Source organism: Pleurodeles waltl, chromosome 11, assembly GCF_031143425.1.
Source record: "Pleurodeles waltl isolate 20211129_DDA chromosome 11, aPleWal1.hap1.20221129, whole genome shotgun sequence".
Taxonomy (NCBI): domain Eukaryota; kingdom Metazoa; phylum Chordata; class Amphibia; order Caudata; family Salamandridae; genus Pleurodeles; species Pleurodeles waltl.
In genome coordinates, this window is record NC_090450.1 from 336,729,336 (window position 1) to 336,756,498 (window position 27,163).

At 46.0% G+C, this 27,163-nt stretch overlaps 1 protein-coding gene across 1 annotated transcript in view; it reads left to right on the plus strand.

The window, feature by feature from the left end:
* The window catches only part of ING5 (inhibitor of growth family member 5), a 674,090-nt gene that overhangs the window by 365,446 nt on the left and 281,481 nt on the right, over positions 1-27,163 (plus strand). Inside the window, exon 5 of the mRNA XM_069213625.1 lies at positions 23,488-23,581. Coding sequence (XP_069069726.1) covers positions 23,488-23,581 — 94 coding nt within the window. The remainder of the gene's footprint in view (positions 1-23,487; positions 23,582-27,163) is intronic.

A 27,163-nucleotide genomic window follows, 5' to 3' on the forward strand; every position in this document is an offset into this window, starting at 1 on the left:
GAGGCAGGTCAGTAGTTGACGAACTTCTGCAAAAAAGGAGTTGGTCAAGGGGATGGGAATGCTTGCAAAAAATATAGAAATGGGGGGATGCCACCATTTTGACTATGACAATTCGCCTCACTAGCAAAAGCCGTAGCTTGATCCAGCGTTCAATTTGAGTGGCAAGTCTCTCCATTGCTGGATCGTGATTAAGATTAAACGCAACGGGACCACTGCATCTGTTAGTGGGAACAGTTCCGATTTTGCCCAGTTGACCTGCAGTCCTAACAGGGCACCAAAGGAGATAATTTTGTGAAGGATGGGATCCATATTTACTTCAGGGTGGTGGATGAACCGCAGTATATTAGCCGTGTATAATGAGATGCTAAAACTGCAGTCCCCTTTGAATGTGATTTTTTTGCAGTTGCTGGACTAGGGGGTCCATTGATATAATGAAAAATAAAGGGGATAGAGGGCAGCCCTGCTGGGTTCCTCTGGAGATGTGGAACGAAGGGGTAATGGTGCTGTTCACTCTTATTCTAGCGGTAAGAGCAATGTATAGTAATTTGATCAGGGCAGTGAAGCCCTGCAGGATTCTCAATTTGCAAATAGAAAGGGCTATTCGAGGGAGTCGAATGCCTTTTCGGCGTCCAACAATGCAATCGCCACTGGGGGTAGAGGCGGATATCTTGTAGCATCGAGAACAAGGTGCGTAGATTGATATTCGTAGAGCAATTGGAGACAAAACCCGTCTACACTGAGGATATTATGCTGTCCATCAGTAGAGAGACCCGGGTAGCCAAAAGTTTTGCCAGGATCTTATTCTCAAAGTTTAACAGCGATAGTGGACAATATGAGTCACAATAGAGAATATCTTTATCAGGTTTGGGAAAAAGTGTGATTACTGCCTTCGGTAACTTTGGGGGTAATATACGGTGTGTGAGGGCCTCATTGTAAACCTCTAGCAAATGAGGGGCAACAATCTGTTTATATTCTTTATAGAATTATCTGGTAAAACCTTTGAGCCTTGGGCTTTGAAAGCACTCGGTGTCATTTGCCAATATTATTTCTTCACATGTTAATGGGTCACCAAGGAATTGTTGTGCCGTAGTAATCCAAACCATAGCCACCTCTTCCAGATATTGAAAATTATTGGTGGTTCATCCCCATGTTGCCGGCTGTCGTACAGTGCAGTGTAATAGGAGAGAAACTCGGATTGCACCTCCTCTGTGCCCAACCTTCGTACCTCCCAGTAGTGGACAGTTCAGGCATATATGTTGCCGACCAGGAGAGTCTGAAGAGGCTTGCCAGCGTATGCCCCGGGTGGTCTCCCTCCCGTAACAATGGACTGTGGAGTATTTCCACAGATAGATTGCGGTCTGCTAGTTCACGGTACTCCTCCATGAGGGCAAATCACCTTCCTAAATTCGAGCCATTACCACCCTGTGCATCTGCCCAGTCCAGGTCGCGTAGAGCAGGCTCAGCTTGCGACAAACTGTTGGATATATCTCTCAGTATGCCGGCATGTTTCACTATATATATATATACCCCTTGCATAGGCCTTGAAAGCATACCAGAGTGTAGCATATGTGGAAACTGACCTAGCATTTAATGTGAAGTATTCTGTTATTGCCATCTGCTAGTCTGAGCGAAACATTGAGTCTTGGAGCACAAGTGTGGGAAAACGCTAACATCGCTCTTGTACTTCTGGGTGGGGAGTAGAGCTGGTCATAGTCACCGTCGAGTGGTATGATAGCGTGCACAGCAAGCATGTGACAGCATTCAGCCATGTGGCCACAGGCTGGAAGATCAGCCAGTAATCAACGCACATCCACGTGTCATGCAGTGCTGAGTAATGTGTGTATACTAGTGCCGCTTGTGGTCACAGATACCACAGGTCTCTCAATTGGTGAGATTCGCAGATTTGTCGCACGAGGCGCAATGATGTGTTTTTTATAGTTGGTTTTGCAGCCTTAGTGTTGCATAATGGATCCCAGATCCATGCAGGCAAGCTGAGTCAGTACTGTGTGAAAAAAAATTGGGGTCATCTATGTTAGGAGTATATTTGTTAGCAAGAAGGATCTTATGCCAGTATATATCTACCGTCTTTGTCGACGATAGTGGAGACTAGATGGAAGGGGACTTTTGTTTGTATCAATATGCAGACCCGTCTGGTATAAGAGCTGTGGGGGCCCCCATTAGGCTGCAAATGTGTAGGTGGATCGGTGGGTCAGATGTGTCTCCTGCAGGAGGGCGATCACGGCTCAATGTCTGTTTATGTACTGCAATACCTGTTTACCCTTTCGGAGATGATATTCCAAGATATGAATGTAGTGGATTGTGTGCAGGGAATCCTGTGTGTAGTGTGCATTATTGGAATACTAGTGGGCTAATTTTAGAGAGCGGTGTTGTGGACCATCATGCGTCAAAAAACAAACAATGAACCAGAAATCAAACATACCAATACAATCATTAACCCCCAAGATGAACCCCTATGGTGCCCCGGACGAGCTGGCCTCTCCCTCAGCACCCGTTGCCCGGTGCTGAGGACGAGACCAGCTCGTTCTGCTATGGGACCCCGGGGGGAGCGCTAGCGCTCCGCCAGATGGCCGAGCACCCCCCTCCCCTGGGCAGAGATGGAAGGGGAATCGCTTCCCCTTGCACCCCCCACTTGCCCAACCTCCTGTGGCGTCTGATGACATCAGCACACTTTCGTGCGCTGACCTCATCAGAGGCCTTCCCCCCGGCACTGAAAGCTCAGCTTCCAGCACAGATCGAAGGAGAAATGCAAAAGCATTTCTCCGACGATCACGTGGAGGGGGCAGAGAGGCATGAAGGGAGAGGAAAGGCCTTTCCTCTCCTTTCATGTTTCTCTGAGCATTTCTGCCACCCGATCGCAGAAATGCCCACTAGACACCAGGGAATTTTTTATTTTTGTTATATGAAATAAGGGGAGCAGTCCCTTGGGCAAGGGCCGCTCCCCAGGGGGGCAAATGATTTTTAGGCCATTGAAAACCACTAGACACCAGGGATAATTCTTTTTTGGTTTATTTTTATTTTTTTATGTTTGGGAAGCGACCCTTTAGGCAAGGGTCGCTCCCAGGGGGGCCAAGCCGATCTGACCCCGGGGGGAGCAGATACCACAAGACACCAGGGAATTTTTATTTTTTTATACTAATGCATAAGGGGAGCGGCCCCTTTGGCAAGGGCCACTCCCCAAGGGGGGCAACATATTTGTAGGTCTTTTCTGCCCTCCCTGGAGGCAGATCAGCCTAATATGATTAGGCAGATCTGCCCCAGGGGGGCAGAAACCTCTAGACACCAGGGATATATATATTTTTTATTTACTTTGTTTTTATGTATGGGGAGCAACCCCTTAGACAAGGGTCACTCCCCTGGGGGGCAAATTGTATTTAGGCTATTTCTGCCCCCCTTGGGGGCAGATCGGCCTATTTTTGTTAGGCCAATCTGCCCCCAAAGGGGGCTGAAACGTCTAGACACCATGTATTGGTGTGTGTATGTGTGTGTTTTGTTTGGAGGGGGCAGCCCCTTGGGCAAGGGTCACTCCCCATGGGGGCACATTACTGTTGGCCATAACTGCCCCCCTTGGGGGCAGATTGGCCTATTTTAGGAAGTCCCATCTACCCCCAAGGGGGGCAAAAAGCCCACCAGAGACCAGGGAAGATTTGTTTTTCAAAATAAGAGGTTGGGGGTTTGGCCATACCCCCACCCCAAATAAATGGGGCCAAAGTTGTTCTGCCCACCAGTGGGCAGATTGGGCAATTACCCCTGATCCACACCCAGGGGGGACAGAAAGTCTAATAGATGCCAGGGAATAAAAAATAGTCAGGTGGTGGTTACCAACCAGTATGAGCCTGGGTATCCCCCACCCGAACTGAATGGGCTAACTGTCTTTCAGCCCTCCACTGCACACTAAAACATCTTATCCCATGGCAAGCAAGAGGACATTTGATTGTTTTTGGTTTTTGTTTTACATTTGGGCCATGAGAGCTTGGTAACTCTCAAAAACGTCCCACTTGGAATGGTGAGGGCTGCACTTTTTTTTTCCTTTGGGACGCTGCTATGTAGAAAAATCCACAAGACCTAGACACATCTGAAAACTAAACATCTAGTAGATTCCAGGGTGGTGTGCTTCACATGCACCCCGCACCATTTCCTTACCCACAATACACTGCAAACCTGCAACTTTGCTGGAAAGCACACATTTTCCCCACATTTTTGTGATGGAACCTTCCGGAATCTGCAGGAATCCACAAAATTCCTACCACCCAGCATTGTCTCATCTATACCGATAAAAGTTCTGCTGCACTTGTCAGCCTAAAAATGTGTTTTTTCAAACTACCCTTTTGGACCCACTTTGGTTCCCCCTCAATTTCGACGTGTTTTTGGCTCTTCCCTGTCACAAACACTTGGCCCACCTACACAAGTGAGGTATCATTTTTATCGGGAGACTTGGGGGAACACTGGGTGGAAGGACATTTGTATCTCATTTCAGATTCCAGAACTATCTGCCACCGAAATGTGCGGAAAAAGTGTTTTTTAGCCACATTGTGAGGTTTGCAAAGGATTCTGGGTAACGGAACCTGGTGAGAGCCCCACAAGTCACCCCATCTTGGATTTACCTAGGTCTCTAATTTTCTAAAATGCACAGGTTTGGTAGGTTTCCTTAGGTGCCGGCTGAGCTAGAGGCCAAAATCCACAGGTAGGTACTATGTAAAAAAAAAAAAAAAAAAAAAAAACAGCTCTGTTTTCTTTGAGAAAATATAATGTGTCCACTTTGTGTTTTGGGGCATTTCCTGTCGCGGGCACTAGGCCTACCCACACAAGTGAGGTACCATTTTTATCGGGAGACTTGGGGGGAACATAGAATAGCAAAACAAGTGTTATTGCCCCTTGTCTTTCTCTACATTTTTTCCTTCCAAATATAAGACGGTGTGTAAAAAGACATCTATTTGAAAAAATGCCCTGTAATTCACAGGCTAGTATGGGCACCCGAGAGATGTGCAAATACCCCTGCTACTCAACACCTTATCTTGTGCCCATTTTGGAAATACAAAGGTTTTCTTGATACCTATTTTTCACTTTTTATATTTCAGCAAATGATTTGCTGTATACCCGGTATAGAATGAAAACCCACTGCAAGGTGCAGCTCATTTATTGGCTCTGGGTACCTAGGGTTCTTGATGAACCTACAAGCCCTATACATCGCCGCAACCAGAAGAGTCCAGCAGACATAACAGTATATTGCTTTCTAAAATCTGACATTGCAGGAAAAAGTTACAGAGTGAAACTTAGAGAAAAATTGCTGTTTTTTCCCCTCCATTTCAATATTTTTTAATTTCAGTTGTTATTTTCTGTAGGAAACCCTTGTAGTATCTACACAAATTACCCATTGCTGAATTCAGAATTTTGTCTACTTTTCAGAAATGTTTAGGTGTCTGGGATCCCGCATTGGTTTCACACCAATTTCTGTCACTGACTGGAAGGAGGCTGAAAGCACAAAAAATCGTAAAAATGGGGTATGTCCCAGTAAAATGGCAAAATTGTGTTGAAAAATTGGGTTTTCTGGTTCAAGTCTGCCTGTTCCTGAAAGCTGGGAAGCTGGTGATTTTAGCACTGCAAACTCTTTGTTGATGCCAATTTCGGGGAAAAAAAACACAAGCCTTCTTCTGCAACCCTTTTTTAAAAAACACAATTTTCACTGTATTTTGGATAATTTCTTGGTCTCCTTCAGGGGAACCCACAAAGTCTGGGTACCTCTAGAATCCCTAGGATGTTGGAAAAAAAGGACGCAAATTTGGCATGGGTAGCTTATGTGGACAAAACGTTATGAGGGCCTAAGCGCACCCTGTCCCAAATAGCCAAAAAAAGACCTGGCACCTGAGGGGGAAAAGCCCTGGCAGCGAAGGGGTTAAGTATGTTTGGGAGGAAGTCCTTATGGCTGTTGAGTAAACAAATTGGTCAGCCATACAGGAATATAGGGAAGTGATCTGTTGGGATTCCCTGCAGAGTAACTCCATCCCCTGCTTAATAGAAATGTTTCACTTGCTCTTAGCAGCAAAGCAGATACTATTAAAACCCCGGCGTACACAGTTCATGCCCACTGGAGATATGTGGCTTCAAAAGATTTTAGTGGATATTACCAATGGAGAAGGTCGCAAAAGCCAAGGGAAAAAGTTTTTAGGAAATGGTGGTAGCAAGTGATTACCTACATGGCAAGAGACGTTGAGCATTAAGATTCCTCCTACTCCTTCAGACACTAAACATATAAAGAAGATGCAAATGTAGGCCTAAGAGAACTATAGTGTGAGGATCGGAATTAGGAACGCAAACTGATAGAAGGATAAGGTGTTGAGAGAAGTAAAGTGCTGCTCAAAAGCACACGTTTTGTGACTGGGGTCTGGGCAACAGATGGGGAAATCATGGTTGGGGAACTATAAACTACAATATACTTACTCATCTTGAAAAGCAATAAAAAACGATTGAAACCTATAATCAATTTCATCCTCTATAGTTCCTTCATTAGTAGCCTGCTGTTGCACCATCTTTTCTGTCACACCTCCATTGATGTCACCATTTTCTCCACTCCTTTCACCCACTCCTGGAAAGATTTTAGTTTCATTTCATCATCCTTGGATGCTTGTTCAAAGGCATCAGTCTTTATTTCAAGGCATTGTGCAGAGCTTTCATCAACTCCAACATCAGATCACTGCCTCCGGGCCCACCCCTTCACATAGGATTTACCCTGCCACTGTTCTTCCTGGTGCTCCTCCAATTCTTTCTGCTATTGTACCCTTTCAGACTGCTGCAAAGAGGCCAGATAGGTATCCCCTAACTCTGGTTATGTCAACCGAGATCTCACTGATGTACAAATCTTAGCACTGATTTTAGTCCTCTTCCAACCTACCATAGCCGCAGTAGCCTGAGAGGGACATGTTTGCCACCATTAGAACACTTATTTGATGTTGCTGCTATATTGTGACATTGGAAATGGGGAGGCAGTGCAGTTCAGTATTTCTTGCCTTTCTTTGTCACAATCCTCCAGGCCTCCAAAGACTCCTTAAGGGGGGGATTATAGTCCCCTAATTGTTCCAAGCCTCAGGTAGAAGCCTCCACCCCTAGCCCGCCAGGGCGGACCGACTTCTGGAGTAGTGGCTCCATTTGCACAGCCATTGTGGTTCATGGCTAGATCTGTGCCCCTCTGGATGCTTTTTGTGTGTGAACTGCGTAAATAATGTCCAAGACTTTCATGTAGTATTTACAAGGCAGGATGATCCTGTTCTGTGCCAAACTGAAAATTCTTAGTCACTTTGATGTTTCAGGTTGTCAAACTACACATGTTATTTAGCAAATACAAATATTTAGGAAGCTGTGAAGTACAGAAATTATTTTGGAGTGATAATTCCTTGAATTGCTGGTAATGGGTTCAAAACTCCTGGAAACATAGTCATCCAGTTTATACCTAAAAAAAAAGGCTACTGCCTAGATATGAACAACTTAGTGAAAACATTTCCTAAGGTCATAAGGGGAGAAAAGTGAATCATTTATTTTTTAAAACAGATTTTTTTGGATTTTAAAACAAGACCTGCATATGAGCATTGCCATAAAATCTAGCAGGGACATGCAATTACAGCAGTTTAATATTTCCCGGGCCTGAGACAGTCAATATTTCAATGGGTGCAATTCAACAATAACCACATCCCCCTAGGCACCCCCTGAGTAGATTACAAGTTGCATAAATGTTGTCCATATAATAGTTAGCAATGTCAACATGTGCCCAGTGGCACAGTCATCAGCATATTCGCCTCAGAGGTTGGCGGCGCTCCAGGAATCCCAAGGAGAGAAGGGATGCCCGTGCATCTATTACTTCAGTGTACAGAGTTCTATGGTGCGGGTGATCTGGGTGGACCTTCTGGTGAACCCATGGGTTGTCCGGTTCAGGGTTCTTAAGGCTATCCAACTGTGTCTCCCAGGCCTTAGCCCCATCAAGAGTGCCAATCCCCTACTCACCTCACAGAGTAGCAGTCCCCTCTAATAGTCTGTTCATATCACCAGTTCCCTATGCCAGGCAGGAGTGCGGGCCCCCCAGGTGATTTCCAGTTTCTGGTAATTTCCTGCTTCGCTAAGGTATAAGCCAGGTCTTGTAATTTTGTTCTTGGCAGTATGTGGGAACAAGCTTAGGAGGTCCTGAGCAGGGGAGCAGGGGATGTCTTTCTTGATGATTCCTCCTGTCGTTTCCACCACCACCTCCCAGAAGGCCTGTAGTGGAGGGCAGGACCAAAACATGTGTAATAGGTTGGCGCCCACTTCTCCGTATCAAGGACATGCCACTTTGGGCACATGAAAGTATCTACCAATGCGCTCCAGGGTAAGAACATAGTAGTTGATACAAATTTAATTGAGTGTTTCTGAGTAGCATAGGGGTCCTGTCTAGGATGACTGCCCAATCCCCTTCCTGTATGAGGCTGTTCAGATCTTCTTCCCATTGTGTCTGTAATTTCTCCAGTGGACCAGCAAGTCCTCTTGGATCATTCTGAGGAGGTTCATAATTGCTTTAAACGTACCTGCTGAGAGAGCTATATATTGACAGCTCTTAAGCGAAGGTGGCTCAGAGGCTCCAGTGAGCCAATGTCTGCGAAATGATGTGGTCACTACTCTATGCAGTAAGAAGTGTCCCTGTGGAAGATCAGATTCACTTTGGAATTCTTCAAATGGGAGCATTTTGGGCTCCCTGAAAAGATCTCCTACCGGGGTGGCTCCGGCTGCCTCCCAGTCCTCCCCAATGTCCCCCATGTGGGAGCTCCCTAAGCATGGTAATGGGTAGACCAGGTGAGTAGGGAATTTTCACATTCACCTTTTGTAGCTATCTGGTCCAGCATTTAAAGATCATGAGCAGTTCATGGGTGTCCCCAGCTGCAGATTGCCTCAGTCACAGCAGCACTCTGATCAATTCAGATAGCCCCAGCACAACGGGTCCCAAGACGTTGTCTGGAGTCTGTCTACCTACTAGCTACCTCACTAACCACTAGAGTTGGGCTGTGATATAGTACGTTTCGAAATCTGGGACCGCTAGTCCCCCATCCGTTGTAGGCCTTTTTTTGACTGAAAGCACCACTCCTTTCTGACCTGTTTCCCATATAAATGTAACAAGCAAAAGGTTCAAGTCTCCGAACATTGTCCATGGGATCCAAAAAAATACAACAGTCGGGGAAGGGCTACCATTTTCAATAAGAATATGCACCCCACCACCGATATCTGGAGCGTTCTCCAAAATTCAGTGTTTGATCGGAGCAATCTAAAAGCCAGTACCACATTGCCGTCCAGGAGGTCGGTGCGATCGTGGTAAATCTCCACTCCTAGGTAAAGTAAACATCATGGTTCCCTTTGCAGTTGATCCAACCCCTCTGGAGGATGCTGGGCCCTGGTAGTCCACTCCCATTCTTGAGCAGCTGGCCATAGGCTCCATGGCCAGAGCAAAGAGTAGAGGCGACAGGGTAGCCCTGTTGCGTCCTACCAGTTTGGACACTAGCCATCGGGTTTGTATATAACAGTTTAGGCCATTCTATAAAGCCCCTTCCCGGTCGCATGTGTTACATCATGTCATACAAATATTCCCATTTCAGGCTATCAAAAGCCTTTTCTATATCTACTGCGCATATCGCTGCAGTCTTGTGATCATAATCGTTAGCCTTCAGGATCAAAGAGGTGCCTGATGTTAAACACAGTGTTGCGGCCCGGGATAAAACCCAGTTGGTCAGGGTGTATTCATTTGATTATAAATGTGAGTAGTCTAGTTGGTAATACTCTACTTAGGATTTTATAGTTGATATTTAGCATCAACAGTGGACGGTAAGCCATGCGATCCATCGCAGGTCCACCGAGCTTTAGAATTGGGACTATCTGCGCCTCTCTGGTCATGTCAGGTAGGCTCCCTCTGGCTGTGCCATAAAACCTCACCAGCTTGGTGGTCAGTTCCTCAGAATACATTGCAAAGAACTCAGCCGGGAAGCCGCCTGTCCCCAGTGTCTGACTGTGCACCAGCTCTTTAATTGCCGCTTTTATCTCTTGTGGGATAAGGTCCCCACCCAAGCTGTCTGCTTCCTCAGGAGTGAGGTGTGGAAGCAACACCAACTTTAGAAAACCCTATGTGGCCTTTGCATCCTGTGTTGTGGTACTCCGATACAGCTCTGAGTAATACTGTGAGAAGAGGTGGTTAATCTCCTTCTGACTATAGGCCCGCCCCGCCTTGTCAGTCTCGATTTCAGCTATGGGTGACCCCCATTTTTTTGGGTTAGCTAACCAAACTAGTAGGGATCCGAAGCAATCCCATTCCGCATGTGTGCGCTCCATGTATTGTATCGTTGGTAATCAAAGTATCTACGTTTCTCCATCTGGGGCCATTCCCTCCTTAGCATACAGGAGAGACATTTGAGCTTCCATGTGCAAAGGCCTATGGGTCTCTACTGTACACAACTTACACACTGAAGCCATCACCTCTCTCATCACTGTCCCTCTGACCCCAATTGACTCTGCTGTTCAGTGTCCCCTTATTACACCTTAAAGTCATCCCATTCAGTTTGGAGAGAGATGGCTGTGCCTTCGTTTTCCGTGAAGTATTGTCCTATTTTCTCTCAGATTGATTCCCTGAATGCCTGGTCCTCTAGTGATTCAGATTTCAGTCTCTATGTTGGAATACAGGGTCTGGGTGGTGTCCACCCCATATGTAGGAGTATAGGGTTATGGTCAGAGACTGTGCAGGCCAGAACTCCGTGGTGCGTACTAAGCTATGAATATCTGGAGTACATTGGAATGTTTCTAACCTTACATGAAGTTTGTGTAGGCTCAAGAAGTATGAGTAGTATGGATGCATGTGCTGCCAAGTGTTACGGAGTCCCCATCTGGTTTGCCAGTCTGCAAATGTATGGGCCAACTTACATGCATGGAAGTTTCTCAATGGGTAGGTGAGAACGGTTTATCTGGGGGTCTGCAGCACATTATGGTTGTGTGAATCTGGAGTCAAAAGGCCCAATAGACCTTGTGAAGAAAGCTCTCTGGTCTATATTAGGTGCCTGCACAGCAGTAATCGGTATATCCTGGCCCTCCAGGTCACCCATCACCACCACATATCTGCCCTCTGGGTCAGTTCTTTCCCCAGTGTTGGAAAGGGACTCCCGTCGGAACCATATTAATACGCCCCTGGCATAGGCCAAGTAGGTAGTGTAGTATGTCTGGCCCCTCCCTCTGCACTGTATGGCTAACCCCTCTTTGGCTGTGAGGTGTGTCTGCTTTAACAGCGCTACGTGTATACCTCATCTATTCAGGAAGGAAAATACCTTTTAGCGTTCAGCCATTGTGTGCATGCCACAGATGTTCCAGGAAATACATTTATAGGTAGGTGATGAGGGTCACCATCTAGCTGTTATATCTAAGCAGGTCTCGTGCCCTGCTTCAAACAGTGCCCAGTCTCTATCATTCAGAGTTCCAAGCAGGCTCATGGGCAAGTACTTCTCAGTGCTGTAACTTATGTATTCCCACAAACTTAACAATTTCTATCCTAACTCCTCCCCAGGACACATAGGTTGCGGCCCTCCATCCAAACAATCGGTCAGACTATGACAACAAGTGGTAGTGTTCACAGTTCTTGCTACTGGGGGTGCTAGGTCAATGAGCAGCCCCGCCTTCAGGCCTCCCACCCAGCAGCGCTATGTGTGAAGAGGAAAATCTCTGGCCCTGTTGGCAGTAACCCACTATTCCCACTCCTCTCATAAGGAATATCACAGTTTACAGTTCAGAACCCCCCCAACGCTTCCCCCCTTCTCTCCCCCCCATCATTACCGGCTTGGTGATCTCCTCAGATAATATCGTACAACGTCCCTGTAGTCACCCTAGGGCAGCTCAACACTCGAGCCACCAGTCACTAGAGCCGTGCTCAGACTCAGAGTCTTGAGTCGTTGCATCTTTCACAGGCAGTGGGGGCCCTGTCCCACCCCCACTCACTGATGCCACTGCTTCCATTCCTTTTTGCCTCTGCCTGCGACTGGGCCACTGATCCACGGTCTCAGGATCTGAGTCTTTTTGTAATTATTTTATTAGAGATTTTGCCAAAAACAGACAAGCAACAAACACAAGATGTCACGTAGCACAGCTCAAGGCAGTTATTGAACTAAATAGTACCAACACATCACATTATCACATTCAGATACAGATACAGAACATTGAAAATATGCATATCCATATCTTATTTTGGAATACACAAGTAGGGGGTCCAATGAAAGGAAAAGGAGTAGAGAAGGCTGATCACTATGAAGAGTCATGTTCAAGTGTATTGAGGTAATCACGGAAACGCTGCCATATATCCATGGGCCTAGACGTGGGGGCTGCAGCAGTGCGTAGTCTTTACCGACACTGTTGCAGAAGATCATGCTTCGGAGCCGGTCCGTGGAGGTTGGGGCCCTGTGGTCTCCCCATTGCAGTGTGATCTCACGTTTGGCTAGTAAAAAAGGCGCTGGAGACTAGGCAGCGCAATGATCATGGACAGTCTTTAGTGTAGCCCATTAAGGCCTGGAGAGGGCTCGGTGTTTTTATCTGTATGGAGCATGGAGAATATCTGTCTATAGACAGATGTCCAGTATGTGGAAATTCTGGGGCATGCGCATGTGGAGTGTGCAAAGTCTATGTCTGGCATATTACACTTAGGACAGTGATCTGACCTGTCAGAGTCGAATCGAGCTATGGCCATAGGAGGTAGATATGAACGGTGAAGGAACTTAAAATGAATTAATTTATGTCTGTGATTATGCGATATGCGCTGTATCTGGTTACAGCAATAGGTCCAAATTTTGCCTGTGATGGGAAGTCTAATTATTGAGCCTGTGTCTCTTGTACTCAAATTGTAGTGTTAGGCTTCATGGCTATGCTTAACCGGTATAGTTTGGAGACTAATCGGTCCCCATCTACATGGGTGGAAATTCCACAGGGGCCAGCGGCATTTGGGGAAAATGGAGCAGAGGTTGTTGTGTATTCTCCAGAAAACAAAGAGGTCCAAATAGGAGATATCCAACTTTTCCTGATTCAATGGGTTTTGAATGACATGCCCATCAGGGAAAAGGTCACCTATTGTGGATAGATTATACAGTTGAAGCATGCGTTGAACTAGCACTTCCAGAGTAAGAGGGAGGTATGGATTCTTGTAAAGGGGAATGGGGGGGCAATAAAGGGGTACACCCCCTAGAATTCTTTGCACCTGCCAGGTCCAACATGTTGCCGAGACTGACTGGATATCATGCATATCTAATGGTATTCCTTTTGGTAAGATTGGAGAATTTAGGAGTCCGTTTAGTTGGTCTCATTAAGGTTTGAGATACAGGACACAAGCATCCAGATGGTACCATCTGTGAGAATAGTGGCATTGAGCTGCCAAATAGTATGGATAAAAAATCGGGCACCCCAAATCCCCCGTGATTGAAAAGAAAGGTGAACGTGTCCCAATGAACAAGGGGGCGACCCTCCGACTATATTAATCATAGGAGTTGGCTTCGTACTGTATGAAAGGTGAATGGGAAAGCGATAGGGATATTTGAGAAAAAGTACAGAAAGCGGGGAAGTGTCACCATCTTGATAATGGCGATGTTGCCTGCTATAGATAGTGGTAATTTAATCCACTGTGTGACTTGCGTTTCAAGGTCCATCATCGCTGTCCCATAACTAAGTTGGAGTATTTTGTATTCATCCCTAAGCAAACGAATACATATATATTTGTTGTCGTCGGTAACTCATCCGAGGGGGAACTCAGCTGCGTCCTGTTGGGTACAATCAGTCCACGAAAAGAGCTCAGACTAAGCCCAGTTGATTTGTAGTCAGAACAGTTTCCCCATAACGGGCAATCTCCTGCATAATTGGAGCAAGGTCAGTCAAAGGATGGCAAAGAAAAAGCTAAATGTCATCCACCTAAAGAGATGGCAAAAGAAGGCCATGTGTAAGTTGGAGTCCTCTATGGGAATGGGAGTCCTGCAGGACACAAACCAAGGGGTCCATTGTAATTATAAATAGGAGCCGTGAAAGAGGGCAACTTTGCCTAGTACCACGCAGTATTGGGAAGCTGTCCGTAAGGGATCCATTGATCCCGATGCGAGCCACTGAGCATTATTAACCCCTTCTGTGCCCAGGACGTAATGGTTACGTCCTGAGGCACAGTGCTCCTGTGCCCAGGACGTAACCATTACGTCCTGGGCACAGAGCCCAGGGGGAGCGCTAGCGCTCCCTCTGTGGGGTTCCCCCCACCCACCCCCCAAGACAGGGATGGAAGGGGAAGCCCTTCCCCTTCCACCCCTGAAACTCCCCCCCCCGTGACGTCAGTGCGCGATTGCACGCTGACAATCACAGAGGCCTCCTCCATCGCGCTGGAAGCTTAGCTTCCAGCACGATCGGAAGAGAAATGCAAAGCATTTCTCTTCCGATCACGTGGAGGAGGCCGGAGAGGCTTTAAAGGGAAGGAAATGAATTTCCTTCCCTTTGAAGTCTCTCTCAGCGTTTTAGCAGCCGGATTGCAAGCAATCTGGCTGCTAAAACGCCCACTAGACACCAGGGATTTACTTTTGGACAGGAAATTGGCATGAGTGAGCGAACCCTTGGGCAAGGGTCGCTCCGGGGGGGGGCAATTTTTTTTAAGGCCTTTTCGGCCCCCTTGGGGGCAGATTGGCCTATTTTTATGAGGCCAATCTGCCCCCAAGGGGGACAGAAACCACTAGACACCAGGGAGTTTTTTTTCCGTGAATTTCACGCAAGGGGAGCGACCCCTTAGGCAAGGGTCGCTCCCCTATGGGGCAAATTATATTTAGGCCATTTATGCCCCCTTGGGGGCATATTGGCCTATTTTTATGAGGCCAATCTGCCCCCAAGGGGGACAGAAACCACTAGACACCAGGGAGTTTTTTTTTTCCAGTGAATTTCACGCAATAGGAGCGACCCCTTAGGCAAGGGTCGTTCCCCTGGGGGCAGATTTATTTTTGGCCTTTTCTACCCCCTGGGGGGCAGATCAGCCTATTTTAATTAGGCCGATCTGCCCCCAAGGAGGGCAGAAACCACTAGGCACCGGGGATTTTTTTGGTTGTTGTTGTTTTACAGATGGGGAGCGATCCCTTAGGCAAGGGTCGCTTCCCGGAGGGTTTGGGGAGGCGGGGGTCAAATTTATTTTAGGCCATTTCTGACCCCCCTGGGGGCAGATCGGCCTATTGTTATTAGGCCGATCTGCCCTCAGGGGGGGCAGAAACCTCTAGGCGCCAGGGCCAATTTTTTTGTGTATTTTTTTGTTTTGTTTGTTGTTTTAGAGATGGGGAGCGACCCATTAGGCAAGGGTCGCTCCCCTGGGGGGCAAATTGTAATTAGACCAAGGGGGGCAGATCGGCCGATTTTTGTTAGACCAATCTGCCCCCATGGGGGCAGAAACCACTTAGGCACCAGGGATTGGTTTGTGTGTATGCGTATGTTTTCTTTAGGGGGGCAGCCCCTTGGGTAAGGGTCGCTCCCCATGGGGGCACATTACTGTTGGCCATATCTGCCCCCCACTGGGGGCAGATGGGCCTATTTTTGGAAGGCCCATCTGCCCCCAAGGGGAGGCAGAAAGCCCACCAGAGGCCAGGGAAGTTTTTTTTCAAAAAGAAGAGGGTGGGGGTATGGCCATACCCCCACCCCAAGTAAATCGGGCCAAAGTTGTTCTGCCCACCAGTGGGCAGATGGGGCAATTACCCCTGATCCACACCCCGGGGGGGCAGAAAGTCTACTAGATGCCAGGGAATTAAAAAATATATATATATGTATTGGGGTGGTGGCTACCAACCAGTATTGGCCTGGTTATACCCCCACCTCAACTGAAGGGGGTAACAGTCTTTCAGCTCTCCCCCGCACTCTAAAACATCTTATCCCACAGCAAGCAAGAAGACATTTGATTATTTTGGGTTTTAGTTTTACATTTGGGCCAGGAGAACTTGGCTTACTCTCAAAATCGTCCCACTTGGAATGGTGAGGGCTGCACTTTATGGACTTTGGGACGTTGCCATGTAGAAAAATCCACAAGACCTTGACACATCTGAAAACTAAACATCTGGGTGATTCCACGGTGGTGTGTTTCACATGCACTCCGCACCATTTTTGTACCCACAATCCCCTGCAAACCTCCAACTTTGCTGGAAATCACACATTTTTCCCACGTTTTTGTGATGGAACCTTCCGGAATCTGCAGGAATCCACAAAATTCCTACCACCCAGCATTGTCTCATCTATACCGATAAAAATTCTGCTGCACTTGTCAGCCTAAAAATGTTTTTATGCAGACTGCCCTTTTGGACCCTCTTTGTTCCCCCCTCAGTAGCGACATGTTTTTGGCTCTTCCCTTTCACAAGCATTTGGCCCACTTACACAAATGAGGTATAATTTTTACCGGGAGACTGAGGGGAACATTGGGTGGTATGAAATGTGTCCCAGTGCGGTGATTCCACACAGAAATGTGGTAAAAATTAGATTTTTTTTATAGCAAAATTTGAGGTTTGCTGAGGATTCTGGGTAAGAAAACAGTGGGGGATCCACACAAGTCACACCTCACTGGACTCCCTCGGGTGTCTAGTTTTCAGAAATGTCTGGGTTTGGTAGGTTTCCCTAGAAGGCTGCTGAGCCCAGGACCAAAAACGCAGGTGCCCCCCTGCAAAAACAGGTAGTTTTGTATTTGATAATGTTGATGTGTCCAGATAGTGTTTTGGGGCATTTCCTTTCGTGGGTGCTAGGCCTAACCACACAAGTGAGGTACCATTTTTATCAGGAGACTTGGGGAACGCTGGGTGGAAGGAAATTTGTGTCTCCTCTCAGATTCCAGAACTTTCTGTCACCGAAATGAGGAAAAAGTGTTTTTTTTTGGTCAATTTTTGAGGTTTGCAAAGGATTCTGGGTAACAGAACCTGGTCAGAGCCCCACAAGTCATTCCATCTTGGATTCCCCTAGGTGTCTAGTTTTCAGAAATGTGCTGGTTTGCTAGGTTTCCCCAGGTGCCGGCTGAGCTAGAGGCCAAAATCCACCGGTAGGCACTGTGCAAAAAACACCTCTGTTTTCTGTGAAACAAATGTGATGTGCCGTGTTGTGTTTTGAGCCATTTCCTTTTGTGGGCGCTAGGCCTACCCACACAAGTGAGGTACCATTTTTATTGGGAGACTTGGGGGAACACAGAATAGCAAAACAAGTGTTATTGCCCCTTATCTTTCTCTACATTGTTTCCTTCCAAATGTAAGGCAGTGTGTAAAAAAGACGTCTATTTGAGAAATGCCCTGTAATTCACATGCTAGTATGGGCACCCCAGAATTCAGAGATGTGCAAATAACCACTGCTTCTCAACACCTTATCTTGTGGCCATTTTGGAAATACAAAGGATTTCTTGATACCTATTTTTCACTCCTTATATTTCAGCAAATGAATTGCTGTATACCCGGTATAGAATAAAAACCCATTACAAGATGCAGCTCATTTATTGGCTATGGGTAACTAGAGTTCTTGATGAACCTACAAGCCCTATATATCCCCGCAACCAGAAGAGTCCAGCTGACGTAGCGGTATATTTCTTTCAAAAATCTGATCGCAGGAAAAAGTTACAGAGTAAAACGTGGAGAAAAATGGCTGTTTTTTTACCTCAATTTCAATATTTTATTATTTCAGCTGTTATTTTCTGTAGGAAACACTTGTAGGATCTACACAAATGACCCCTTGCTGAAATCAGAATTTTGTCTACTTTTCAGAAATGTTTAGCTTTCTGGGATCCAGCATTGGTTTCTCACCCATTTTGGTCACTAACTGGAAGGAGGTTGAAAGCACATAAAATAGTAAAAATGGGGTATGTCCCAGTAAAATGTCAAAATTGTATTGAAAAATTGGGTTTTCCAGTTCAAGTCTGCTTGTTCCAAGCCGCAAACCCTTTGTTGATGCTATTTTCAGGGGGAAAAACACGAGCTGCCTTCTGCAGCCCTTTTTTCTGTTTTTAAAAAAAACAAAATTTTCACTGTATTTTGGCTAATTTCTTGGTCTCCTTCAGGGGAACCCACAAAGTCTGGGTACCTCTAGAATCCCTTGGATGTTGGAAAAAAAGGACGCAAATTTGGCGTGGGTAGCTTATGTGAACAAAAAGTTATGAGAGCCTAAGCGCGAACTGCCCCAAATAGCCAAAAAAAGGCTCGGTACAGGAGAGGGAAAAGGCCTGGCAGCGAAGGGGTTAAATCTATGAATGAGGTAGGGATGCAAAGTCTGCAACAGGACAGCATACAAAAACGGCCACTCCAAGGAGTCGAACGCCTTCTTGGCGTCCAGCAGGACTACAGCAGTCGGGATCTCAGGGTATACCCGATGTAAGACCGCAAAGATAGTGCAGAGATTTAAGGAGGCCGAACGGTGAGGAATGAAGCTGGACTGTGCCAGTGCAGTAATCTGCTCCATCAGAAGCGCCTGTCCGGTGGCAAGAATTTTGGCCAAGATCCTATTGTCTAGATTCATCATGGAGAGAGGGCAGTAAGATGCGCAATATAAAGGATTCTTACTAGGCTTTAACAGCAAAGTCTGTACCGATTTGCAGCATTTAAGGGGGGGGAAAGGGTGCCATTTTGTAAGGATTCATTATAGACTGCCAGTAAGTGCAGGCCAGTTTTTGTTTGAAAGTCTTGTAAAAGGCTCCGGTCAGGCCGTCCAGATGCCTTAGAACCGTTAATGGCGTATATGGCTTCTGTTACCTCACTGAGGGAGATGGACTCTCTGAAAACTTCTTGCTGCCATTCCGTGAGCCATACCAAGGCTGTCTCGTCAAGATAGGCATTTATCACCAGCAGGTCATCAGGTGTGCTTGGTATAGAGTTGTGTGTAATATTATAAGAATTCCGCCCTGACCCTCATGCTGCCTACTATTCGCCTCCCGTCCCTCCCTCCAATTCTGTGATATAGCTATTAAGTTGGTTCGGGTGCATTAATCGTGCAGGGGGACATCCTAGGCGTTCTCCCTCCCCATATTGTCAAGCCCAGGCATTCTTCCCTAGGCAAACTGCTAGTGCAGGACTGACTGGTCTGTGCCAGCCTGCCACTTTCAGACAAGTTTCTGACCACATGGGGAGAGAGCCTTTGTGCTCTTGGTGGTCAGAAACAAAGCCTGTCATGGGTGGTGTTGTTTCACACCTCCCCCCTTCAGGAACTGTAACACCTGACGGCAAGCCTCTAAGGCTCAAGCCTCGGGTTACAGTGCCCCAGGGCACTCCAACTAGTGGAGTGCCTGTCTGCGGACAAAGCCCCACTTTTGGCGGCAAGTCCGGTGGGAAAATTAGGGAAAACAGGGAGGAGTGACAATCCCATCTAGGACCACCCCTAAGGTGTGCAGAGCCGAGGCGACACCCTCCCTGCAGAATCCTCCATCTTGGTTTTTGAGGACCGGGACCAATAAGGTTAGGTTTGTGCCCCTCTTCCCCCCCAAAGGGAGTGGACACAGGAAGGGTCTAGCCACCCTCAGGGACAGTAGCCATTGGCTACTGCCCTCTGACCCCTGTAACGCCCCTAAATCTTGTATTTTAGGGCTTCACTGAACCCAGCTCACCAGATTCCTTGCGACCTGACAAAAAAAAAGGACTGCTAAGCTAAAACCCCAGCAGAGAAGAAGGAAGACAACAACTGACTTGGCCCCAGCCCTACCGGCCTGTCTCCTGCTTCGAAGAACCTGCAGAAGAACAGCGACGCATCCAGCGGGGCCAGCGACCTCTGCCAAGCTAAAGAGGACTACCCTGCAACCAAAAGGACAAAAAACTCCAGTGGACAGTGGCCCTGTCCAAGAAGAAACAACAACTAACGACTCCAGCCTCACTCCCAATGTGTGAGTCCTGACCAGTCTACACCCGATGCCCACGGCCTGTGTCCAGGTGGCCCAACCAGCTAGAGAGGATCCCCAGGCGATTCTGAGCAAGTGCCCACCCTGGGTTGACCTCTCCACCCCTCCACGACGACGCCTGCAGGGGGAATCCCAAGGACCCCTCTGACCACGAAAGCTCCGGACGAAGATATCCAACACCTAAAGACACACTGCACCTGCAGCCTCCAGCCCTTGGAGAACCAGACCTCCAGTGCAGCTACGTTCAGCAGATGGCCCTCCTCCCTGTCCAGCCTGTGGTTTGCCCGGGACGACCTTCTGGACCTTGCCTGCAGCCTCTTAGTGACCCCCCCCCTTCCCCCTCCCCCCCGGGTCCCTTCATAGAGAATCATTGGAGACCTGATGCCTTGTTTGCACCTTGCACCGGGCCACCCCTGCGCAGCTGAAGGTGTATGTTTGGTACCTACTTGTGCCCCCGTGCTCATTTAAACCCATCCAGGTCTGCCCTCCGAAGATGCAGGTACTTACCTGCCTGCAGATCTGAATCCGAGTGCCCGCAGTCTCCATAGGAGCCTATGTTAATTTTGCCTCAGCTTTGCCCTCTGCACCCGGCCGGCCCAGTGTTGCTGGTGGTGGGTGTTTGGGGTTAACTTTAACCCCGACCTGTGGACTTCCTAACCCCCGGCGACTGGAACTGTAAGTGTTGTACTTACCTGCAAATCAATCTAACTTTTCTTCCCCCAGGAACTGTTTCTGAAAATTGCACTGTCAGCTTTTACAACAGTTAATTGCCAATATTTCAAAACCTGTGTAACTTATCGATTTCAAACACTGTGCTATTGATACATATGTGAAATACGAAACTATTGAAGTACTTACCTGCAGCTTGAATCTTTTGGTTCTAAAAATACATTTAAAAAATATATTTTGCTATATAAAACCATTGGTATGGAGTTAAGTCATTGAGTGTGTGCTTCTTCTGTTGACTGTGTGTATACAACAAATGCTTTGCACTACCCTCTGATAAGCCTAACTGCTCGACCAACTACCACAAAAGATAACATTAGTATTATCTACTTTAGCCTCTGGGGAACCCCGGACTCTGTTCATACTATGTCTCATTTTGATATAGTATATACAGAGCCAGCTTCCTACAATGTGCCTCTCCATGGAACCTCCAGGTGCGTTCCTTACCACATCTGGAGGGTATTTGTAGCGTAAGCAAGACTGTGGTCGGACAGCGTCCGGGGGAGAACAGCAATGTTCTCAACCCTGAGGTAAGTGGGTCAGAGGAACAAATAGTCCAGCCTTGTCCAGATATCATGTGGTGCGTAGTAAAATGTATAACACAGGTTGTTTGGATACCTGGAGCACCACACATCGCGCAAGGCATAGGTACCAATAATGTTTTGAAGCGCGGCTGGGGCTCGAGGTTTATTGCTAGGTTGGGAACTACTGGAATCAGGTTGCAAACACTGAGGCACATTAAAGTCTCCCCGAGTATCACATGGTCGACATCCAGCCGTCGTTTGTGGTTCGCTAAGCCGTGGAAAAAGGCAGGGTCGTCCACATTAGGGGCACAGATATTTAGTATAAACAAATCGGCCCTCTGGATCAGAGTGGCATGACTGAAGCTTAAAGGGCATGCGTTTAATTATTAGATTGCATGTGCATTGTGAGTTTGGGCAGTACCCTGAGAAAAAGCGCTGTGTGCCTCAGCCCTTAGCAAAGGGAGTGTGTCGCTATTGGGAGGTACGCCACTCCTCCATTCTGTCTGTGTAAATATGCTAACACTTATTTCCCTCTCTGTGGTTTGTTAATTCCCCGTATATTCCTGAATATGAATGTGAGGTCAAGCAGTCTGGCCATATTTGTATGATCAGTAGCTCATAATCAGTAGCATATTCCAGATGTATGGTAGCTAATGTGTTGAATCGTTGGTGTAGTGACATAACGAACATGTTGAACTATAAAAATGAAACTTCAATTGTTTGAAAGCAAAACACCCGAATCCCCCAACCGACAGTGGGCAAGAAAATATTCATGCGCATCCCCTACAGCAGTGATAATTGTAAAGAATACATTCAAATCAATAGCTAATGCATCATGTAGACTAGTATAACGAGCACATGACAGAGCCAGTGGGGCCATACATCTGAACCAAACCTGGAGACTTGAACAGTATTTATCTTATGTAGTCAGAATGAGTACAGTACTCATGGTGAGTCTGGTGTAGATGGTCGATGTGTGTCTCCTGAGTTTGTAGGTTTGGATGCACCCGAACACAGATTTGGGCAGTAGTTTTTGCTAAAAGCGGTCACTTCTGCTGGAGTGTCAAACGTGATACTTCCCATTGAGTTCTACCTGCAGTGAGGAATAGTAGAGTATATCATAGTGCAGGTCCATCTTTTTTAGAGTGTTTTTGATCTTTTTAAACTTCAGACGGGCCTCCTGTACTATTGGTGAGTAATCAGGATATATCGAGATTAGGGTTTCCTGCTAGCCAAGGGGGCCCGTGATCTCAGCAAGGCGAAGTGTGGAATATCTGTCTTTATAACTGAGAAGACTGGCTATAAGAAAGCGTGGGGGTGTACCTTTGGGATGGTCTCAGGCCTAACAAGCGGTGGGCACGTTCAACAGCAAATGCAGTGGAAAAGCTTGAGCGATCAAAAAGGTCAGTGAGGAGTATATCCACAAAAGTGTCTGCTCTGCCCATGTTGGTGGTCTAGGCAGTGCCAGATATATCTGGATCTTGTGTGCCCGACAGCAGGCTTCCAAGTCCTCACATTTCACTGCAGCTTGTTTGAGCACACGTTCCAACTTCTCCCCTCGTTTATCTACCGCTGTAGCACTGTCTTCCAAGCTTGAAATTCTTTCCTCTGTGATGTTTATTTCTACCCCTTGGCGGTCCAAAGGTTCCCCCAGTTTATCAAGGTGGCAGGTGATGGTGTCAAATCGTTCTTCCATTGAGCGAAAGCCTGCTTTAAGTTCCACCAATAATGCGGCCATGTCGGCTACTGTTTTCTCCGCCAATATCTGCCCAGGAGCAAGCTTTTACTTCGTAGGGGTAATCTTGGCCTGCGATGCTGCCTTCTGGGGCGGCATATGTAGTCAGGATGACACTGGATGAGGTCCTGGCGGCTGGAGCTCCATTATCTGCTCCCTACTCTATCTGCTTCAGGCCACGTCTTCAAGAAAAGTTAATTACTTATAAAATTTTAGTTTTATAGTAATATTTCCCTTCAGAATGTCTATACAACGAGTGCTGTGTTACACACACTTGAGTTTTGAAAATTAACTCAGATGATAACATTAACTCAAATAGCTTTGTTAATTAAGACCGTGACCAGTTTTACTCTTTCATGACTACTGCTTTATTCGCTCAAAATATTTAATTTGGCTCTGAAAGTTAGTATATTGCTCACCTTGACAAGCAAGAGGATATTTGAAATATTTCGAATCTGAGCAAGATATCTATTTTTGGATAAGTGTCTCTTCTTTTTCCCTACATTTGATTTACCTGGAGGGTAGATGGAAAATCAGATATTTTGCCTTTGATTGTTCTCTAGTAGCTTAGAAGTCTTCTGGAAATCATTTCCATTGTGTTTCCTTTCTAGAGGGACGGAGCCAGAAAGACAAGAGAGGATCACGAAGCCGAGGACGACGAGCCTCTGAAGAAGATAACCTGAAGAAAAAGAAGCTCAAAGCAGGGTAAGTTGTATTAATGCCCGACTATCTGTCATGTCTTCCACCTGAACTGTTGTCCTTTTAGTATCACTCTACTTTATCTTAATGATAACTGTTGGAATATATATAGAGATCCTTTTCAGTACCCATCACGAAGACTGACTCTTGTATTGAGTTGCAACAGGGTATTTCTGGGATAAGGTGATGGACGCCATTTGTGTCCCATTCCTCCCACACATTCTTCTCTAGGTCTTTACTTGTTTTGGGTGATTATTCGATTCAGGTCTGTCAGATTTATATTTTTCGCCTTTTATTTGGTCTGTTGACTTTGATTTTGCAGTAAATCACAACTGCAATTTTACACAGTATTTAGCAATACAAGAGACAAAATAAATCTGATTATGACCTCCATTTAATTCAGATACGTAATTTAGGAATGAAAAGCTAGTAGTGAAAAACTCAAATTCATCCTAAATGGTTTCTACATGTTCAGAATACACATTAAGATCAATAATGAATTATAGTTATCCATATTTAACGGAATATGATTTTCATGCTTGCGTTTTGGACATTATTAGACTCTGTCGGCTTCCACGTGATGGCCAAACTCAACAAACAACATTTGAGCAAATAAAGCTTTTTAATTTATAGCTTTAAAATGAGATTTGGAGATTAACTAATGCCCTTCTTTAGTTTAAACTGAGCTCTTACCCTCTCCTTGTATAACATATGAGCATATATTGCAGATTTATAAACAATAGTCATCAAAAGGAGTTGTCCTTTTGCACAAGAAATCGATAAGGCAAGCAAGAATCCAGTGAAAATAGTAGACTTTACAAGCATTTAAACGAAGCAGCAGCTCCCTGTAACAGACAACATGGCCTTCCAGGCAGCAGGGAGGTGGGCCACATCAGAATGAAAGAATACACATATCACCCAAAAGTAAGGCAGATGTAGTTGGCATTAAACTGGACCTGTTGCAAGACACCATCGAAAACTGCAGTCATTCATACAGAGCAGATGGCTTGCACCGTGGCAGGCACGAGCGACATGGATGACACTGTGCGGAAACATTTCTCATACTTAAAAGTTGAGGTTGTACATGACAGCTACTCTGGTGGATAGGAGCTATCGCCTCCCCTATGTGCTTACGTGGCAGCACAATGATAGATACCTTACTTCACACAGTGTGGGAGGGCTCAAGATTGGAAACATTCTGGCGAGGTGTACTGACATGCCTGGGAGAGGTCTTATTATGGCAGATCCCTCATAACCTACGTGTTTTATCCAGGTGACTGATTGACACCTGATCTGTTCGATATAAGTCAATAAGGACGCTCAATGAAGGACTACACGCCAATTATAAACACAATTTAGCTTTTCAGGTAAATGTATACATTTGGCACATCAACAAAATAGAATGCAAATAGCAATGAAAAGCATCAATTTATATGTAAACACATGACAGAGCATCTATTTATGTATATATGAGCAAAGAGTTCATTGATAGATATAAGCTTTGAGTAACGGCATACGAAAGGCGTATTTCAATTACTGCAGCAAGCTCACACTGCGTTGTTCAGGAAGTAAAATATAAACAAGCTAGATACTTCAGATTATAAACACAGTGCAAGCATAATAATCAATCATAATAATAGAGCAGAGAAACAAAGGCCTTTCATCCCTGGGTGGAACTTAACTTAGTCCACGAAATGCTGGGAAGCCCTCTACCGCCCGCTTGGACCTCTCTCCCTCTCAAACGTCACGGTCTCTGAACAGCAAAAACAGGGAGGCAGCGCTGTGGGCCTAGAGATGGCAGTTTTCACAACCCCATCTGCGAGCTTCAGTCCCCTCATCCGCACTTTAGTGCTTAAATAACCTGAAGCTTGGATTCTATCCCTTTCCAGCATTTTCTAGCTATGTTATCAGCATGTGTCTCTTGGCTGCTCTGCCATTCCCTGGCCATTGTTTTCATTCCATCTTTTTCCTGTACTCTCGTTCTCAAGGTTGAGACGACCTCCGTCTTTCGCTCCTACACATCCTGTTTCTTACACATGCAGCTGCGAATAAGTATATCTATGGAATGTTAAAAAACAAGCTTGAAAGCGAACATCGTGAACTTTTCCACATTGTTCGGGTTTCAGCAGGCATCACGCTCATCTACACTATTCAAGCTAATTAACCCTTTGCGTCACAATGTCTTCCGCACCTTTCCCTACACTGATCACTCCACCCCTTAGATGAGTGAAATGCATGCAAAACAAAAATCATTTATTTTGACGCTTCGCTAGCTAGGTTGCTTCGAATACTTGTTAGCGTTATTCTAAGCACCTGCATCTTAGTATAAAGCTGTTTTGTGCGTACATATAGTCTACATAGTATAGTCATTAGCGTAACACAAACAATCAATAACCAAATTAGCGGATGTATCACTATATTTAGCCTCTTCGTAGCTCCTGGTGCCCAGCCTAAGAAGATGTCATACCAATGGTGCTCAGTTACTTGCTGGATGCGTGAAGCAGTGTGCATAAGCTGTTTGGCGTCTATGATCATCTGTATGGCAGTATCCTTGGTATATTTAGCCACCATGTCAAATTTAGCAAATGTGACTTGTGCGTAGCGCCTGATTGCCTCTAGGCTAGGCAGCTTAACAACAAGTGGGATGTTCCATTCTAACTGTGCTTGCATTTGCGTCTGTAATGTGTTTGTGGTGAACTTAGTAGGTCGGTATAATATGTGAGTGCTTATGTCAATAATGCTGGTAATATTGCACATACACATTACCTGCTCTCTGGTGGTTTGTACAATTCCGTTAATAAGTAAGGGATGATTAGTAACGTAACATATACTCTCTGTTCCTATCTGATATAAGTCTGTGCCATTCACATTCTTCTGGTATTGGGTGAAGGCATGGATCTAGCACCCGTCCAGTGTGGGTACATACCCACCCCTTAGACCAATCTGCACATCTAGTGGGATCTACGGTGTGATATGTTTGATCAATCCACTTTTTGTCAGTGTGAGGTATCCACCATTCTTTACCTATCACTACGGGAGCAATATAAAGGGGCACCATATTTCAGGAGGAAGATCACTTCTTGCTATATCAAAATGAGCACAACACATTTCTCCCTCACAATGAAACTGTATGGGCTTTACCCATATTTCCTCAGGCAAATACAATTGTTGTCTCCAGTATTCACCCTGAAGCTGTCCCCACTCCGCTTTGAAGTCTACATACTGTTGATTAATAATGCTTTGCCATCGTATGCACAGATGCCTTTGGACACTGTTTGTGTGCTTTGAAAGCTTTTTCTGAATTGTTCATAAGTGAAAGTTCGATGGCATCTGTCGCTGTAGATACGCATGTTCTGCAATAGCTCGCCATCTGGTGTTGGGCCGGAGTGTTACAAGTTGTTTTTCTTCGAAGAAGTCTTTCGAGTCACGGGACCGAGTGACTCCTCCTTTTGTCTCCATTGCGCATGGGCGTCGACTCCATCTTCGATTGTTTTTTTTCCGCCATCGGGTTCGGACGTGTTCCTGTCGCTCCGAGTTTCGGAACGGAAAATTAGCTAATTTCGGAAGATTTTCGTTGGTATTGTTGCG